This window comes from Erinaceus europaeus, chromosome 10 (genome assembly GCF_950295315.1).
Source record: "Erinaceus europaeus chromosome 10, mEriEur2.1, whole genome shotgun sequence".
In the NCBI taxonomy this organism is placed as follows: Eukaryota; Metazoa; Chordata; class Mammalia; order Eulipotyphla; family Erinaceidae; genus Erinaceus; species Erinaceus europaeus.
In genome coordinates this window covers 51,599,535-51,619,072 of record NC_080171.1, presented here as the reverse complement: position 1 = coordinate 51,619,072, position 19,538 = coordinate 51,599,535, and the positions used below count along the sequence as shown (strand labels likewise).

At 38.2% G+C, this 19,538-nt stretch overlaps 1 protein-coding gene across 4 annotated transcripts in view; it reads right to left on the bottom strand.

Annotated features, from left to right (window-relative positions):
• CNTLN (centlein) overlaps positions 1–19,538 on the bottom strand; it is a 331,221-nt gene that overhangs the window by 204,982 nt on the left and 106,701 nt on the right. For all 4 annotated transcript variants that reach the window (XM_060199608.1, XM_016193668.2, XM_060199607.1 and 1 more), the window contains exon 7: positions 15,377–15,539. In XM_060199608.1, the coding sequence (XP_060055591.1) occupies positions 15,377–15,539 (163 nt within the window). The remainder of the gene's footprint in view (positions 1–15,376; positions 15,540–19,538) is intronic.

Sequence of the window (19,538 nt, the reverse complement as noted above, 5' to 3'; positions counted from 1 at the left end):
TCAGGTTCCTATATAGGGAATCCTTGGATCCCCCCAGAAATAATATAGGCCTAGACCTCTGATAGATCCCTCTCTCTACCATTATTGATCACACCCATTGGGAATGTCATTATAAGCCATTTTGTTGCTTCTGAAGGACCATACCCTGCCTATGAAATAGCAATGGTAGGGATTGCCCCATTCTCAAAAGGGAGGCTAGGTCATCCTACACTGCCACCTGAGGAAGACTGATCCTAAAATGAGTGCAGCCTAGAATGTTTCCAGCTGTAACTGTGGAATGTAAGTTAAGTCTGACAAGAACTTGGAGGTTGTACAGGCACCTGTACCAAATATGAATGGATATGAGACTCACGCTTGATCACTGTGGTAAACAATTAGTTGCATTTATATATCTTCTTCAAGTTTATGAGCAACTCTTTGCTCTAATCCTGCTTCCTAGTTCTACTCTCAACTCTGACACCATCTTCCCAGATAATATTTCTCGTCCACTACCATGTTAGTTATCAAGCTCAAAGATTACTAAGACATAAGCTCCTAGGAACATTACTAAAATAGACTTCCTGCTTCCATATACCCTAAGATTCCTATTTTCATCTACTTTATTCCTACTTTGTGGCTCCTATTCATTAAACATTTTGTCCTACTTTCTGTCTTACCGCATTTCAGCCACCAAGTTGAAGATGCTACTATGATTCCAACCTGACTTCCATAGGTAGATAACCTCACCAATGTTTTCTCTAACCTCACCTCTCCACAGCCCTCCCCCATTAGGGCAAGATAAAAATAGACCGGGGTATGAATTGAGCTGCCAACACTCATGTCCATCAGAGAAGCAAAAAAAAAAAGGACAGATCTCCTACCTTCTGCACCCCAAAAGAATTTTGGCCTATATTCCCAAATGGATAAACAGTAGGGAAGTTTCCAATGGAGGGGATGGGACACAGAACTCTGGTGGTAGGAGCAGTGTGGGAATTACTCCCCTATTACAAGTATGCCTCTTACAATCTGGTAAATCAATATTAATTAATTAATAAAAAATAAAACATTTAAGTGTTCTGGGAGGTAGCACAGTGGATAAAGTGTTGAACTCTCAAGCTATGAGGTCCCGAATTCAATGTCAGCAACACATGTACCAGAGTGATGTCTGGTTCTTTCTCTCTCTCCTATAATTGCTCATGAATAAATAAATAAAATCTTTAAAAAAATAAAACATTTAAAAGAGAGAGAGATAGAAACAGAGAAATAATGCATATTCTGTAATGATAGATTAAGGAAGATAGACTATTTCCTATAGACAGCAGTGAATCATGGGAGATCTTGAATACAGTTATAAAACTTATTTTAAAAAGTATTCTAAAGAGGATATAGATAAGTTAAATTTTTTCACACTCAAGCAACTTGCTTTATATAAATTTCAAAATGCAGTTCATTAAAACTGAGATAGCATAGGGCATATAAACGTTGTCAAGAAAGAATCAAATATGCAAGTACAAACTCATGACTGTGATTCAATGAGCGAAGATTTGTTGTTGTTTTAAAATATAACTAGTGAGCCAGAGAAATCTCATAACAATAGCATAATGCTCAAAAGGATAATGTAAAAATTACATAACTGACAGTAGATTTTCAGGCTAACTCATCTGATTAAAGATGGTGACAATTTTTTACTAGCTGGCCTTGCCTCCTGGGAAACTTATCTACACAAAAGATTGCAGAGTACTTTTCTATGTATTTAATATACTAAACATTTTGTTTTTATGTGTTTCTTTACTGATAAATGAATATCACTTAATGATAGGTTATAGGAAAAGATGAGATTTTAATAGACATTAGAAGAGTACACATACATCAACTATGAAGTGTGGGTTTGTTGGCATCTGTAAGTACAACTCCCTGGCCCATACAAATACTTACAACTGCAATTTACTTAATTTTTTTACTTTATGCAAATTTATCAAACTGACATAATGTGAGTGACTTGCAATGACTTTTTGTCACTCATGAAATGACAGATCCTGAATAAATATAACTGTTCTATTCCCAGTAATAGAAGAGTAGAATAGGGTGGGGGAGATACTAAAATGGTTATGCAAAGAGGCTCTCATGGCTGAGGATCCAAAATCCCGGATTCAATCCCTTGTAACAACACCATAAGCCAGAGCTAAGGAGTACTCTGCTAAAAGAAAAAAAAAAAAAAGTAGAATAAATTCAGTAGGTCTAAGGACCACACTCCCCTTTTCTTTTGTTGTTCTAGAACCTCATACATGCGAGATTCCACATTTGTTGGGTGAAATTTACATTATTTTTTATTTCAGATAGTGATGAGCACAGTGAAGGAGAGGCATAGAGAAAAACCACAACACAGCCCTAACTGCTCTATCTAGGTAGAGGTAGAGTGGCAGTGAGACATGAGAGACAGAGAAAGATATCATAAAAGCTTCCTTCAATATATTTTGGGACCAGGCTAGAACTTGGGTCATACACATGGCAAAGCAATGTACTATCCAAGTGAGCTATTCTGCTGGCTCTTACTCTTGAAGGCTTTAAAGTTTAAAATAATATAAGGCTTGTAAAAATTTTAAAAACAGGGGGTTCCCAGAAGATGGCGGACTGAGATGCTGCTAGTGGTTGAGCTCTGACCACATCCTCTGGAAACGGTAGGATTTTCTGCCTTTAGTAGGCCAGTCAATAAGGGGCCCTAGTGGTGACACCAAGGAGGTCACTATAACTTAATTTGGGTTAAAAAATAGAGTAGAAAAAAAGGGGAAAAATTTCTTTTAAATTATTATTCACAAAGCACACCTCCTTCTCCTTCCTCTCCCCATAACCAGTCCCTGGGGACAAGCTCCTAGCAGGCTCCCCTGCTGAGCTTCTTTCTTTACAAAGATTCCTGTCCCACCAGGGAGTATCATTCATTCTAAGTCTATTCCCTTCTGAAACCTTTGGCATTTTTTCTTTCTAAGTAGCCAACCCCCGCCCCCGCATAGCTAATTAAATGATAAAAAAATAAATAAATAAAAAACTCTTTCCTTTCACCGCTCTTTTATTACTGTTCTTTTTCTTATCTTTTTATTTTTTCTCTCTTTTTTTTCTTTTTCTCATTCTTGTCATCCTTTCTTCCTTAATCCTACAGCTTCGAGAGCCACAGGCCCCATCCCCCACACCACCAAACAGTGTGATTTCACTGAATTCACTGATACACGTTTGGGAATTATTTTGGGGAAGAATTCTGACTCAGAGTGTACTCTCACTGCGAGTATCTCTGCTCAACTTCCCTTCCTCCTTTAGCTACCCCTAGAATATACAGAGGATAGTAGATTTGCATAACTGTCTATTCCAGCTATCCTTGTCTAGTCCTGAGGGGTTTTTTATTTGCTTTTTTTTTTTTTTCTTTCTTAACAATCAGCTGTCTCTGGTCACAAGGTTTGAGGTAATCTGGGACAGGGTTTTTTTTTACCCTGCTCTATTTTATTATTAATATTATATAAAGGCATGTATTTCCCACCCTCTTTAGATTGATCAGAATTAACTCTTAGGGTATCTTTCATTGCTAGGGTAGTGGGCATCTTATCTATTGTGGGAGGAACTTGTCTCGTTACTCTTACCTCCTCTACAGACTCTCCCCTTCCTCCTCCTCCTAGCTAATTAAAAAAATTAAATTAAATTAAAAATAAAGTAATCAAAAAAAACTTTCCTTTCACTGCTCTTTAATTACAGCTCTTTTTCTTATCTTTTCTCTTTTCTCTCTCTTTTTTTTTTTTTTTTTTTTTATCTTGTCATACACTTCTTCCTTCTTCTTTGCCTTTCTGAATTTGTGAATTATTTTGGGTAAGAAATCTGACTCAGAGTGGACTCTCTATGTGTGTATCTCTGTTCTACTTCCCGTTCTCCTCTTGTTACCCCTAGAATATACAGTGGATAGTAGATTTGCATAACTGTCTATTCTTGCTATCCCTTATTTCTTTTCTCTTTATTCTTCACTGGGATTTGGTTATTATTTTTTCACGGACTGGAGGCATTGTTTGGCTAACTGGTAGTGATTAAACTGCTTCAATACTTGCTTCAGTTGCTATTGTAATTCCTGAGGTTGGTGAGTGCAATTGTCATAAAAGTATTTAGTACAGTGTTGCTTGTACTCAAGACACAACAACTGAGGAACAACAGAGCATAAAAATAAGAAACACATAAATCAAAAAAATGGGTAGATCAAAAACAAGTAAAACTGCTACTCCAATGAATGAAGACAAGAGCCCAGAAGAAACTACAAATCAGCCAGAAGTAACCATAGATAAGAAAAGTATGCAAGCAATAATAAACTTATTAATCACAGAAATGAAAACAACATTGGAGGAAAGGAATGGCAGTATTAGGGAAACAACAGTTGAGACCCCCAAGGAAAATACTAATTATCTTGAGGCAATTAGAGAACTGAAAGCTGAAATAGCTGTAATGAAGAAAGAAGCTGAGGGAAGGGAGAGCAGACTAACAGAAGCAGAAAACAGAATTAATCAGACAGAGGATGAGTTAGAGAAAACTAAGAAAGAGGTGAAAGAGCTTAAAAAGAGATTGAGACACTGAAAACAACAACAGAGACATATGGAATGATCTCAAAAGAAGTAACATTTATATAGTTGGCCTGCCAGAGGAAGAAAGAGAGGAAAGGGAAGCAAACATTCTAGAGGAAATAATAGAAGAAAACTTCCCAGACCTGAATAACAGAAAGGACATCAAGATTCAAGAGGCCCAGAGAGTTCCAAACAGAATCAACCCAGACCTGAAGACACCAAGACACATCATAGTCACAATGAGAAGGAGTAAGGATAAAGAAAGGATCATAAAGGCTGCAAGAGAGAAACAAAAAGTCACATACAGGGGAAAACCCATAAGATTCTCTACAGACTTCAACACTCAAACTCTAAAAGCCAAAAGAGAATGGCAAGATATCTATCGAGCCCTGAATGAAAAAGGGTTTCAACCAAGGATAATATAACCTGCTAGACTTTCATTCAAACTAGATGGAGGGATAAAAACCTTCTTAGACAAACAACAGTTAAAGGAGGCAATCATCACCAAACCGGCCCTGAAAGAGGTTCTAAAAGACCTCTTATAAACAAGAACATCACTACAATACTGGCAATATATCAGAGCAAACAAAAAATTTTTTTGAACAATAGCACTTCTTCTTCTAGCGTTTGCCCTTCTTCCGTAGCCAGTCAACAGCGTCAGGTTGAGCCTGATGTAAAGTTTCGAGACCTCCTTTGAATCTGGAGAGGTGGCAGTCGTTGACTATGTGGGTCATAGTTTGTCTGTAGCCACAGGGGCAGTTCGGGTCGTCTCTGGCTCCCCAGCGATGGAACATAGCAGCGCACCGGCCATGGCCTGTTCAATAGCGATTGAGGAGGGCCCAATCATAACGTGCTAGGTCAAAGCCGGGTTGACGCTTGCAGGGGTCTGTGATGAGGTGTTTGTTCTTTACCTCAGCTGACTGCCAACTCTGTTTCCAAGAGTCTGGAAAAGAGAAGTTCAGTGTAGGTGTAGGGGACCAGATTGGGTGATGAGACGTCAAGCGTTGGACAGGGTGGGCGAAGATATCCGCGTATATTGGTAGGTTCAGTAGAGCGTAGATGTGGGAAATGAACTTAGATGATGCCGCATCCCGACGAATATCTGGCGGGGCGATGTTGCTAAGAACTAGCATCCATGGAACTGGGGTGGAACGGATGGTTCCAGAAATTATCCTCATGGAGGAATATAATTTGGAATTGACCAAGTGGACATGGGGGCTACGCAACCATACTGGGGCACAGTATTCTGCAGTGGAATAGCATAATGCCAGAGATGATGATCTTAGTGTGGAAGCGCTCTCTTCAACAAATGGTGCTGGGAAAACTGGGTTGTAACATGCAGAAGAATGAAATTGAACCACTTTATCTCACCAGAAACAAAAATCAACTCCAAATGGATCAAAGACCTGGATGTCAGACTAGAAATAATCAAATACTTAGAGGAAAACATTGGTAAAACCATTTCCCACCTACACCTCAAGGACATCTTTGATGAATCAAACCCAATTGCAAGGAAGACTAAAGCAAAAACAAACCAATGGGACTACATCAAATTGAAAAGCTTCTGCACATCCAAAGAAACTATTAAACAAACAAAGAGACCCCTCACAGAATGGGAGAAGATCTTCACATGCCAGACATCAGACAAGAAACTAATCACCAAAATAGATAAAGAGCTCAGCAAACTTAGCACCAAAAAAGCAAATGACCCCATCCAAAAATGGGCAGAGGATATGAGCAAAACATTCACCTCAGAGGAGATACAAAAGGCTAACAAACATATGAAAAACTGCTCTAGCTCACTGATTGTCAGAGAAATGCAAATTAAGACAACACTAAGATACCACCTCACTCCTGTAAGAATGGCATACATCAAAAAGGACAGCAGCAACCAATACTGGAGAGGCTGTGGGGACAGAGGAACTCTCTTGCATTGCTGGTGGGAATGTAAACTGGTACAGCCTCTATGGAGAGCAGTCTGGAAAACTCTCAGAAGGCTAGACATGGACCTTCCATATGATCCAGTAATTCCTCTCCTGGAATTATACCCCAAGGACTCCATAACACCCAACCAAAAAGAGGTGGGTACTCCTATGTTCAAAGCAGCACAATTCATAATAGCTAAAATCTGGAAGCAACCCAGGTGCCCAACAACAGATGAGTGGCTGAGAAAGCTGTGGTATATATACACAATGGAATACTATGCAGCTATCAAGAACAATGAACTCACCTTCTCTGACCCATCTTGGGCAGAGCTAGAAGGAATTATGTTAAGTGAGATAAGTCAGAAAGATAAAGATGAGTATGGGATGATCCCACTCATCAACAGAAGTTGAGGAAGAAGATCTGAAAGGTAAACTAAAAGCAGGACCTCACCAAATTGTAAGTAGGGCACCAAAGTAAAAACCCTGTGGTGAGGGGTAGGCATGTAGCTTCCTGGGCCAGTGGGGGGTGGGAGTGGGTGGGAGGGATGGGTCACAGTCTTTTGGTGGTGGGAATGGTGTTTATATACACTCCTAGTAAAATGTAGTCATATAAATCACTAGTTAATTAATAAGAGAGGGGGAAAATTAATTGTATGTCTCGAAGTTTTTTAAAACACAGACTGAATCTTTTTAATATATAGGCTGTGTATTTGATATGCGGATTCTCTCAAAAGCCTAGACCAAGTAGATCAGAAGCAACCAATAGCACAGCTATATACAAGATACTGGGTATCTTCCACCTTCTGCAACCCACAAAGACCCTGGATCCATGCTCCCAGAGGAATAGAGAATGGGAAAGCTATCAGGGAAGGGGATGGGATATGGAGATTTGGTGGTGGGAATTGTGTGGAGTTGTACCCCTCCTACCCTATGGTTTTGTTAATTTATCCTTTCTTAAATAAAAAAAAAATTAAAAAAACACCTCTGTCTTTGATGCTTTTTCTAAATATATATTCTGCCACTGTGATTTCCAACCAGCATTGAGCTGTGGCATCTCTCAACACCAGCACAAGTGTCATAAGATCAGAGTCAAAAGAAGAACCTAACACAAGAAGTAGAAGTATTAGTTCAGGTGCACCACTGCAAACACTAAGACTGGTCCTCTCCATATAAACATATAATCAATAACATCTGACAGTGACTTGATTTGCACCAAAACTCCAGTAAAAAGCTCTAGCATTATGCTGATTGACTGCACACCATAACAACTGTGCATGACACCAATGCTGCAAGAAGGCCTGATTTATTTATAAGGAGAAAGAGATCCTAATTAAATCAAAGAAAAGTCACAAGAAATAGGGTAGAAGGGAAAGTAACTCCAAAAACCAGTTTGCTGAAGAAGCAATTTCAGCAAGGTATACATGGATTAGAGACCATGCCAATATACCCTGACAAATAGCTATGTGATAGAGAACAAGGAGTCAGAATTCAGAGAAAAATCAAGGTGCTGAAGGGTAAACAAATCTTCCTTTCTAAGCACATATAATAAAGGTATAATCTAATATTACCGAATACCCTCTACTCCTGTATCATAATTAGCTCAATACTTTTGTCTTATAAGAAATTATACATTTATATTACTATTATACTTTAACCCACTTTGCTTTAATAAAAGACTAGGCAAGGTCTGGGGAGATAGCATAAGGATTATGCAAAGGGTATTCATGCCTGAGGCTCTGAGGTTCCACTTTCAAACCCCAATGTCATGATAAACCAGAATAAGCAGTACTATGGGGTATTAATCTCTCTCACTCCATCATATGTATACATCTGCATTTATCTCAGTAAAAGAGATGGCAGTATTTATAAAGGGTTGTCTATAAGATTTATAAAGAATTTCAAGATATAGATTATACTTTCACTTCCCAACTACCTTTTTACAACAGAGTATATTCAATGTCCACTCCATAGCTGGTGATTGTAGTATTAAGAAGGAAACCGACAGTTTTGAGCAACTATAAAGGATCAGTAAGGGTCTTATAATGACCTATTTATGCTGTACTGCTGCTTGCATGACTGAGTTCAGGGCAGTTGCAAAAAGAAAATTCTGAAAACAAACAAGATTAGCAGATAATTATCTAACCCATCAGTGAGGTTATTTAAACCACTTTCTCTTATTTGTATGCTTTATCTATACCAGGTTTTATCCAATTAGCACAAACTAGTTTCTCTGGTGAAAAGTAACAGTAAAAATGTATAGATTTCAAAATTTTTATATTTATTTATTTTTGCCTCCAGGGTTATCGCTGAGGCTCAGTGCCTGCACTAGCAATCCACTGCTCCTGGAGGCCATTAGAGTAGTAGAGTTGCACAGCAGAAACGTGCTGGGCCCATTTTGTTGCCCTTCTTGATCCTGTTGTTGTTGCCATTGCTGTTGCTGTTGGATAGGACAGAGGGAAATCGAGAGAGAAAGGGAAGAGAGGGAGAGAGGAAGGTGGATACCTACAGACATGCTTCACTGCTTGTGAAGCGACCCCCCTGTAGGTGGGGAGCCAGGAACTCGAAACTGGATCCTTCAGTGGTCCTTGAGCTTTGCATTGCTGATTGCTTAAGCCAGTGCGCAACCGCCCCGCCCCCAGATTTCAAATATTTAAGAATGTCGAAGATCACTAATGATTATAAAGGAAAACTCCATTCTCCTCCAATTGCCCTAGGTATAAGCATGATGATAAGGAGTGGTAGGTTAGAGGGCGACTTGGCTATTCACTAGCTTTTGGATCTGACGGCTTAGAATCTTCCTTCATATATGGCTCTTGGCCATTCACGAAAAAAAAAATCTATATTTACTTGTTTATTTGTTATCACTGGGGCTATACCACTACAAGATTTTTCAAGAAGAAAAAGAGACAGATAGAAAGGGCATATATGGGTTGACTATTATTTCTATAACTATTTGTATATATATGACAATTTTCCCCCTATGGTCCTGCCTTCTCATCTACACCTGTCACTACTTCCAAATGTACTTCCTTTTTGTCCTCCTCTCCCTCTCTGGGTACAGATAGAATTGGAGTTTAGAGCCCTCTCTCTGGTCATCTTCCCCTAACATTTCTCCCCCTTTGGGAGTATGAACCAAAATTATTTATAGGGTGCAGAAGGTGGGAGTTCTGGCTTCTGTAACTGCTTCATCGTTGGACATGAACATTGGCAGGTTGATCCATATCCCCGTCCTATTTCTGTCTTTCCTTAGAAGAGTAGGGCTCTGGAGAAGTGAGGTCCTGGAGCATATTGGTGAGCTCTTCTGCTCAGGGAAGTAAGGATGGAATCATAGTAGCATCTGCAACTTGGTGGCCAGTCCCTTAGATCCTAGCCTATTGCCTTTCTTCTTTCAAGACCAATAGGCCTCACTTACTTAACTGCAATAAACTTGCTCACTTGTGAACTTGACCAAAGGAAATCAAAGACATTTCTCCAATAATTTTTAATTGTATACCCAGTCCCTTAGTAAACTTGACCTAACAAGAATTCAAGGAGCTTAAATCTGTTTTTAGACTAGAGATAATGGAAGCATATTTCTGTAGCTCTTGCAAAAACATGGGATGTATCAGTCCCCTGGTGAGACATCATCTTATTCTTATTTGTTTTCCACCAGGGTATAGCTGGAGTTTATCACCTGGATGAAGCACTACTCCTAGAATAAATACTCTTCTTTGATAGAACATGAGATACACACACAGAGAAAAAAAACTGTGGAGAGAAAGAAAGAGAAGAAGGAGGAACCCCATGGAAATGCTTCACTGCATATGAAGCATTCCCTATGCAGATGCTGCCATGTGGTAACTGGAAGCTCAAAATAGGGTCCTTGCACATAACAAACGTGTGCTCTAATGGGTGAGCTATCTCCCCCACCCCAATACCATCTTATTCTTATCCCATTAATAAATTGAAAACTGAGAATTTTTACACATGTGCCAACAGCTTTATTTACTGTAAGCCATGAATCTCCCCCAATAAAAATATTTTAAAATAAATAAAAAAACTGAGTCAAAACAGGTTCTTAAGTAAATTAGGTAATACAAAATACAATCCATCTAAATTCCAAGTTCTTTGATTTATGGGGGCTTATACTGCAGTATTATTCTGCCTATGTTTTTATTAGTATCAAGGAGCAAAATATTTACCTTAGTTCTATAAACTCTAATTGTGAGTTCTTATAATAATTCTCCCAATGCTCAATAACTTTTAATGCTGGGAAATTTATCCTGAAAAGAAATTTTCCAGATATCTAAATTAAATGTCATTCAGAAGTTCCTGATGCATTATTTTTGATGAAAGGTGAACTTAGGTCTAAAATGAAGCAAATGAAAATGATTTCTCCCTAACTTATTCTTTCATGTAATTTATCTTGACTTAGTTTTGTGCTCCAGTTGAAATCTCTATCCAATGGAGTTTTTAGTCACCACATTTTATACAACTCCAGATCCATTTATTCAAAAATTAAGTTAAAAATTAAGTAAACTGGATAATACTTAAAGTAAAGTAGAAATATATGCCTATAATGATAAAAGATGTGGTACAGTGGTAGAACTCTGGGTTTGAAAGCATGAAGGCCTGAGTTTGACCTGTTACTTCATATAACAAAGTGAGGCTCTGGCCATACTCTCTCTCTACCCTGCTTCTTCTCCCCCTCTTTCTCTCTTTCTCCTTCTCTCTCTCTCTCTCTCCCTTGCCCACTCTCTCTCTCTCTAAATATAATAAATCTTGTAAAAATATATCCTTATAACGTTAAAACAAATTATAATTCTTAATCATTCAAATAAACACATTATTTTAAACTGCATTCTCTAAAAGAGAACACCATTTTACTCAAGTCCTTAAGGTTCAATAATTTAACATTTGCTGATCATTTATCATATGGTAAGCAGGTCCCCTTCATCTCCCCTGTGCATTCTCATTATTTAATAACTTAAACAAACCAATTAAGAGTGAATTTCACACCATTAGGATGTTCCTAGCTTTTTCCTAAAAATAACTGCTTACTGTGTGTGTGCACAGTTAATACTCTCTAATGAATATTAATAGTCTGAACTAACAACAAAGACATGTTTGTTATAGCTTTATTTACAATAGCACAACACTAGGAAATAGTTAAATAAATTATATTATTCTGCTAAAGTAGATATCTATCATGCCATTATTATAATATAAAGTTTAATGTGTTAGTATATTCACAGGTATATTAAACTATTTAAAGCCAAAAGGAAATATTCAAAATGTTAAAAATATTTGCCTAAGAAATATAGTAATGATTTTTCTGTGTCTTATGAATAATTATTTACACAGAGTACCAAATAAAATTAATTAAAATGTCTATTAACCATAGGCAAAATTTTAAGAATATATATTATACACATATATATATATATATATATATATATATATATATATATATGCACATGTTTGTATGCAAAAATTTGGAACTGAGCCTAGTAGAGTATACTAAAATCTTAATAAAAGCTACAATATCTAAAATAATATGATGGGGATGGGGACATAACATAGTGGTTATGCAAAAGACTCTCATACCTGAGGCTCTGATGTCACAGGTTCCATCTCCAGTCCCATAATAAGCCAGAGCTAAGCAGTGCTCTGGTCTCCTGTCTCTCTCTGTGTCTTTATTCCAATATAAATAGGTATTTAAAAATAATAATAGGAAAATTACAATGCTACGATGATAATCAGAATTTCACAATAAATATCAAGTTAAAAATCACTGGCATTGCACTCCCACTCCAAAGAGTTAAATTTATAAGGGACAAATGAAAAGAACAGAGAAATCGAAATGCTCCAAATGAGAGAACAAAACATAGATCAAGCACAATGAAGAGTATGCCATTTCCTTAAAAGTGACAGACGGTTTGATCTTTAATTTTTTGCCTCTGTACTATTATTGAGCACACATCTTCCATTATCTATACTGATTTTTGAGACGGGTAATAAGAATAACTTTTGGAAAAACTTAAGTGGAATTTCAAAAGAATTCCTAAATCAAAGTTTAGGTTATATAAAGTTCACTACATAGGAATTTATAAACTCTAGCTCTGCAATGAAATAAAAGCACTAGCAGGAAATTTATGGTTTGAATTTTTGTCTATACAGAGTTGTGAGAAATTAACTTGTCACACGAATTATCTTCTCAGATAAAATATCACTGATTTCAGTTCAGTAAGTCATTATTTATTCTTACTCATAACCTAGGTATAAGCCCCAGCTATGACACTATTAATTCTAGTACTTTTAAGTTTGAATCTTATTCAAAATTATATCTTTACCCTGTATCTGTTTGGAATTTTACTTTCAAATATTCAATTTAGTGAAGAATTCCAAGTGTTTCTACATTTGCTATTTTGTGTACAAATTTTCTGATTTTTAAATTTTTATTATCTTTATTTATTGGATAGACAAAGCCAGAAATCGAGAGGGGAGGGGGTGATAGAGAGACAGAGAGACACCCACAACCTTGATTCACCACTCGCAAAGCTTTCCCCCTGCAGGTGGAGACTGGGGGCTCGAACCTGGGTCCTTGTGCACTGTAACATGTGTGCTCAAGCAGGTGCACCACCACCCAGCCCCTAAATTTTCTGATTTAAAAAAATATCCATATATTGAATATTCTAAATTCTTTTTCTGATAAATCATCCAATTCTGCATCACTTACGTATTTCCACTACAGACTCATTTCCTTTAGGATATTTTATGTTGTTTTTATTTGGGTCACCTGTAGCTTTTCTATGTTTATATTTAGTATAGCTTCCTCTGTGTACTAGCTAGTTGTATTGTGGTTGTAGTGATGGAATTCTTTGTTTATAAGATGTGATAGGGAAAGCAAGAATAATAGAGAAACTAAAATCACAATGGCGTGTGCAGTTGTATAGAGAGGACTGAGAAGTGCACAATCTATCAGGTGGGGAGTATGTTGTACCTTGGCTTTTTTCAAACACCTAAGGACAGTTAATGCAGTAACTCTCTATATACTGCATATGGCAAAGCTTCAGTTTTCCAACTACTATGAGTGGGCATTCATTCATCTCTGCCTATGACTGCTCTCCTCTATATGACTCTTCACTGGGGAAGGGGACTTCATCAGATTGAAAATACTAGGCTCAGTTGCCAGTTTTAGATGGTTTCCCTGTTTGTCATAGAAGTGAGTCTTTGTGCACAGTCCAGTGCCTTGCCCCCTCAGGTAGTTCCCAAAGTCTTTTCCTCCACCAGCTCGTACCACACTACTGTACTTATAGTGATAATGGTAGCTGGCAAGAGCTATGCAGATAGCATGATATATTCAGTGTCCAGTCACTCCCTTCTGTTGACAGATGTTCACATATTCACCCACCTTCATAGGATGGCATGTCTTCCAGGTGAAACTAACTCTGCTTTGATGAGGCCTTTTCTGAGATTTACAGTTAATTACATAGTTGTTTTAGAAAACTGAGGTTTGCCAGCAACTATTTTGCTATGATTTTGCTTCCTATATCTCCCTCTACTTCTATTACTAAATATTATGTATATTATTCATATTCCTTCTAGTAAACCTTTATATTCTAACTTATTTAAAACTCTTAAGAGATGAAGAAAAAAAACAGTAAAATATTTGTCTAAGAAAACAGGTGGGGCAAGAGTCCCTGGTAGTGGAATCAAATGTAAAGATCTTAAGGTTGAAAAACACTAGTGGGGGTCGGGCGGTGGCGCAGTGGGTTAAGCGCACGTGGCGCAAAGCGCAGGGACCGGCGTAAGGATCCTGGTTTGAACCCCCGGCTCCCCACCTGCAGGGGAGTCACTTCACAGGCGGTGAAGCAGGTCTGCAGGTGTCTATCTTTCTCTCCCCCTCTCTCTCTGTCTTCCCCTCCTCTCTCCATTTCTCTCTGTCCTATCCAACAACAAAGCAACAAATGGCAATAATAACTGCAACGAGGCTGCAACAACTAGGGCAACAAAAAGGGGGGGAAATGGCCTCCAGGAGCGGTGGATTCATGGTGCAGGCACCGAGCCCAGCAATAACCCTGGAGGAAAAAAAAAAAAAGAAAAACACTAGTAAGTTCAAGCTTGTGTGGCTGAAGTGACTATGGAGAAAAGAAGATGAACTCAGCTATAATAAAAAGTCAGATTGTATTGTACCACAGGTATGGTAAGAAGATTTTACTTTAATAAGATAATAGGCCAATGGAGGGGGTTTATGAGAATAGTGACTGGATGAAAGTCAAGAGCAGACTGGGAGTATGGATCAACCTGCCAACACCCATGTCTAGCCGAGAAACAATTACAGAAGCCAGAACTTGCACTTTCTGTACCCCATAATGATCCTAGATCCATACTTCCAGAGGGGTAAAGAATAGAAAAGCTTACAATGGAGGGGATGGTATACAGAACTTTGGTGGTTTGAAATGTGTGGAACTGTACCCCTCTTAGCCTATGAGCTTGTCAATCATTAATTAATTAACTCATTAATAATATGTTTATATTTGTTCTGATAATGGACTCAACTTAAGATCAGAAACATAGAAATAAAGTAAGAAACTATTTCAATAAATTAAGCAGTACATGATAATGTATTGATCAAAATAACAACGGGAGATGAAAGCATAACAAACAGATTAATTTTGAACATGTAAAGTTTGAGATAAATGTTAATCATCTAAGTTAAGAAATATAAAGTAGGCAATTAAGTACAGGCTTTCCTAGATTTCAAGGACAATATCTAGAATATAGACATTAGAAAAAAACAGAGTCATCAACAGAAGGACAGAATGCTACTGAAAGCCTAATGGACTGGATAAAGTCCTGTAGGGTGCATATGAATGCAAACTTCATGAAAAAGTAAAGGCATACTTTTTGATATGATATACTTTCAGCTGTGTGGACATCTTCCTGATTCCTCAATACTTTTTGTGTGTCCATGTTCAGAATCTGAAGCTGCTGAATCAACTCAGCTTGCTGTGCTGTGTGTGCGCTGTTCTGTTTGTAAAGATTCTGCAGCTCCTGCAACTCTTTCCTGTAAAGAGTAAGCAATAAATAGAAAGAAACATGAATAAAGATCATCTCATGTAAATAGTTACATTAATCTAAGGTTTGAGATTGACTTTCAATTTCTTCTTCTATTATTCTTTTTCCACAGATGAACATATTAATAAAATAAGTAATATAAAATGCTTAATATTTATCACATATGCCTAGAAAATATTGATAGAACTACTATTACTTTTAAAGTAGTGCTTATCAATTCTCTCTTATAGCATCATACTAACAAAAACCCTAGATATACATAGTACCAACTGCTCACTGAAATTGTTATGCTTCAATTCAAACAATAGATAAGTACTGATCCTAACAATAGCTTTCTTTTTTATATAGTAACAGAACTTTAAGCATACTAAGAATCCCAAAAAGTAAATTAATATTCCAAAGCAAAGTTCTGTAATTAATATTCCAAAGCAAAGTTCTGTAATTAATATTCCAAAGCAAAGTTCTGTAAAGTACCACTGCCTGAAAGCACAACTGTTTGCAACTATCACTGCCGATGTTAAGATTCCTGCAACTCCTCCAATCTGCCCTGCAGCACCAAAAATGTGAGGAAGAAGGAAAGCAGCACCAGGTTCATCTAGGATGAACTTGGTAAAGAGGACACAGAACTAGGTGTTAATAATGATGTCACTAACAATTCAGGACAGCCATACCTCTGGAATAGTTTGCATATTTGTGTGTAGTAAATCCTTTGTGATATATACAGGTCATATAATATTGGAAAATATTTTAATTTAATTATGTAGATTTATTTATATATTTATTAATGGCGGTACAGACACCAGGGCATCATTCTGGCACAAATGATGCCAAGGATCAAACTCTATCAACTGTACAATACCCAAAACCACATAAATTCATTTAAAATGTAAACAATTATAAAGAGTTATGTCACAGAAACACACTCTCTGGTATATATTTTGGAGACTTCTTAATGGAACTTATTTATTTATTTATTTTCCCTTTTTGTAGTCCTTGTTGTTTTTATCATTGTTGTGGTTATTACTATTGTTGTTATTGATGTTGTTGCTGGATAGGACAGAGAGAAATGGAGAAAGGAGGGGAAGACATAGGTGGGGAGAGAAAGACACCTGCAGACTTGCTTCACTGCTTGTGAAGTGATTCTCCTGCAGGTGGGGAAACGGGGGCTTGAACCAGGACCCTTATGCTGGTCCTTGAGTTTAGTGCTATGTGCGCTTAACCCATTCCACTACAGCCCAACCCCCAACAATGGAACTTTTTTTTTTACCATGAATTTAAACTGCTGATTTATTCACATAGGATAAATCTTTTTTTAAAAGAAGGAACAGGGAGTCGGGCTGTAGCGCAGCGGGTTAAGCACAGGTGACGCAAAGCACAAGGACCGGCATAAGGATCCCGGTTCCAACCACGGCTCCCCACCTGCAGGGGGGTCGCTTCACAGGCGGTGAAGCAGGTCGACAGGTGTCTTATCTTTCTCTCCTCTCTGTCTTCCCCTCCTCTCTCCATTTCTCTCTGTCCTATCCAACAACGACAACAACAATAATAACTACAACAATAAAACAACAAGGGCAACAAAAGGGAATAAATAAATAAAATAAATATTTTAAAAAAGGGGAGTTGGGCTGTAGCGCAGCGGGTTAAGCGCAGGTGGCGCAAAGCACAAGGACCGGCATAAGGATCCCGGTTCGAACCCCGGCTCCCCACCTGCAGGGGAGTCACTTCACAGGCGGTGAAGCAGGTCTGCAGGTGTCTATCTTTCTCTCCTCCTCTCTGTCTTCCCCTCCTCTCTCCATTTCTCTCTGTCCTATCCAACAACGACGACAACAATAATAACTACAACAATAAAACAACAAGGGCAACAAAAGGGAATAAATAAAATAAAATAAAATAATTTTTTTTAAAAAACCTTTAAAAAAAAAGAAGAAGGAACAGGCAGGTAGTGGCACTCCTAGTAAAGTGCACACACTACCATGTTCAAGGACCCATGCACAAACCCCCAGTACCTACTTGCAGGGGGGGAGTTTGACAAGTGGTAGGCCAGGATACAAGTAACTTTATATCAACATCTTCCCCCACCCTGCCGCCATTCTCCCTATTTTCTCGATCTCTATCATTTAAAAAAAAAAATCAAAGAAAAATAAATGGCCACTAGAAATGGTAGAGTAACTTATGTGGCTCTATGTCCACTGTCAGAGAGAGAGAAAGAAGGACCCACAGCATTACTCTGCTCTGGCACACATGATTCTGGGGATCAAACTCCAGGTCTCAAGCTTGATAGTCCAAAGCTTTATTTACTATGACTCTTCCTGAGACCTTAGTTTTCTACTATATACATGGTACCTAGACCAGTCCCTATCCCTTATTAAATAGACACTGAGGTGATGTCATCAAAATGGAAACATACAGAGGTGGTAAACTGTAATTCCAAAATTTTAAAGTACTGAAAAACTAATGATGAATCAATAAAACTGATTTTTCAAAAAGATGGTAACATAGGATGATACTTGCTTATTTCTCCCAAACCAAAGAAACAACTATTAACTATTTAGAAGTGGGACACCACTAAGATAATCCTACAGCATAGGCTGAGAATGAAGTGTTTCTCTGAAACTCAGAGAGCAACACAAAAACACCAGACGGAATGTCAAGGAGATAAAAGCAGCCATATCTTCGTATGTTAACTCTCTTTTCAATCACCAGGTTCCAGATGCCACCAGGATGCTGGCCAGGCTTCCCTGGATTGAAGACCCCACCAATGTGTCCTGGAGCTCAGCTTCCCCAGAGACACACCTTACTAGGGAAAGAGAGAGGCAGACTGGGAGTATGGACCGACCAGTCAACACCCATGTTCAGCGGGGAAGCAATTACAGAAGCCAGACCTTCTACCTTCTGCAACCCTCAACGACCCTGGGTCCATGCTCCCAGAGGGCTAGAGAATGGGAAAGCTAACATGGGAGGGGGTGGGTTATGGGGACTGGGTGGTGGGAATTGTGTGGAGTTGTACCCCTCCTACCTTATGTTTTTGTTCACTAATCCTTTCTTAAATAAAAAATTAAAAAAAAAAAAGCAGCCATATCAGAAAAGATAAGAGGAGAGAGATGTGCTCGGGCAGAAGTATAGGGAGTAGAAGGCAAGACAGAAAGATAAACCAAAGACACTTGGAGAAAAAGTAATAGTGTGAATAGTCTCACTTGAAACAGGTAAAGTCCAAATTAAAGGAGCAAAACTCCACCTGCTGGGGGTTCACTTCTCTAGCAGTGAAGCAGGTCTACAGATATCTTTCTCTCCCTCTATCTACCCTCCCCTCTCAATTTCTCTCTGTCTCATCAAATGAAAAGAAAGAAAAAAAAAAAAAGCCACCAGAAGTGGTTGATTCCTAGCGCTGGCAAGGTGCCTCAATAACTGGCAGGAAAAAAAAAAACTCTAGGGGGTCAGTTGAGCGCACACATTATAGTGAGCAAGAACCCAGGCTTGAGCCCCTGGTCCCCACCTACAGGGGGAAAGCCTTCCAAGTGGTGAAGTAATACTGCAGGTCTCTATCTATCTATCTATCTCCCCCTTCCCTCTCAATTTCTGGCTATCTCTATTCAAGAAAGAAAGGAAGAAAGAAAGAAAAGAGAGAAAGAAGAAAAGAAAAATAAAGTTTTTCTGACTACATTAAAAAAAAATCTCCACAAAGTCTGGAATCCCAGCAAGGACAGCACAGAAATAACTCTCTACTATGCCTTCTGTAAGCTCTCCAGATTTATACTGTCACATTCAGTATACTGCTAACCAGCAGAGAGATGTGTCTCAGGTCTGGAACCCCTGAGAGGAAGAATAACTGCAAAGTCTCCCTAAATACAACCTAGACAACAGTTGTTCTCATCTGAACCCCTCCTCCCCTCCCCCTACTGATACAATACCAGCTCACCCACTATCCTCCAATTAACACCTACAGCAGTTAGCTTTAACTTAAAAAAATAATTAATTGACAGTACAACATGCA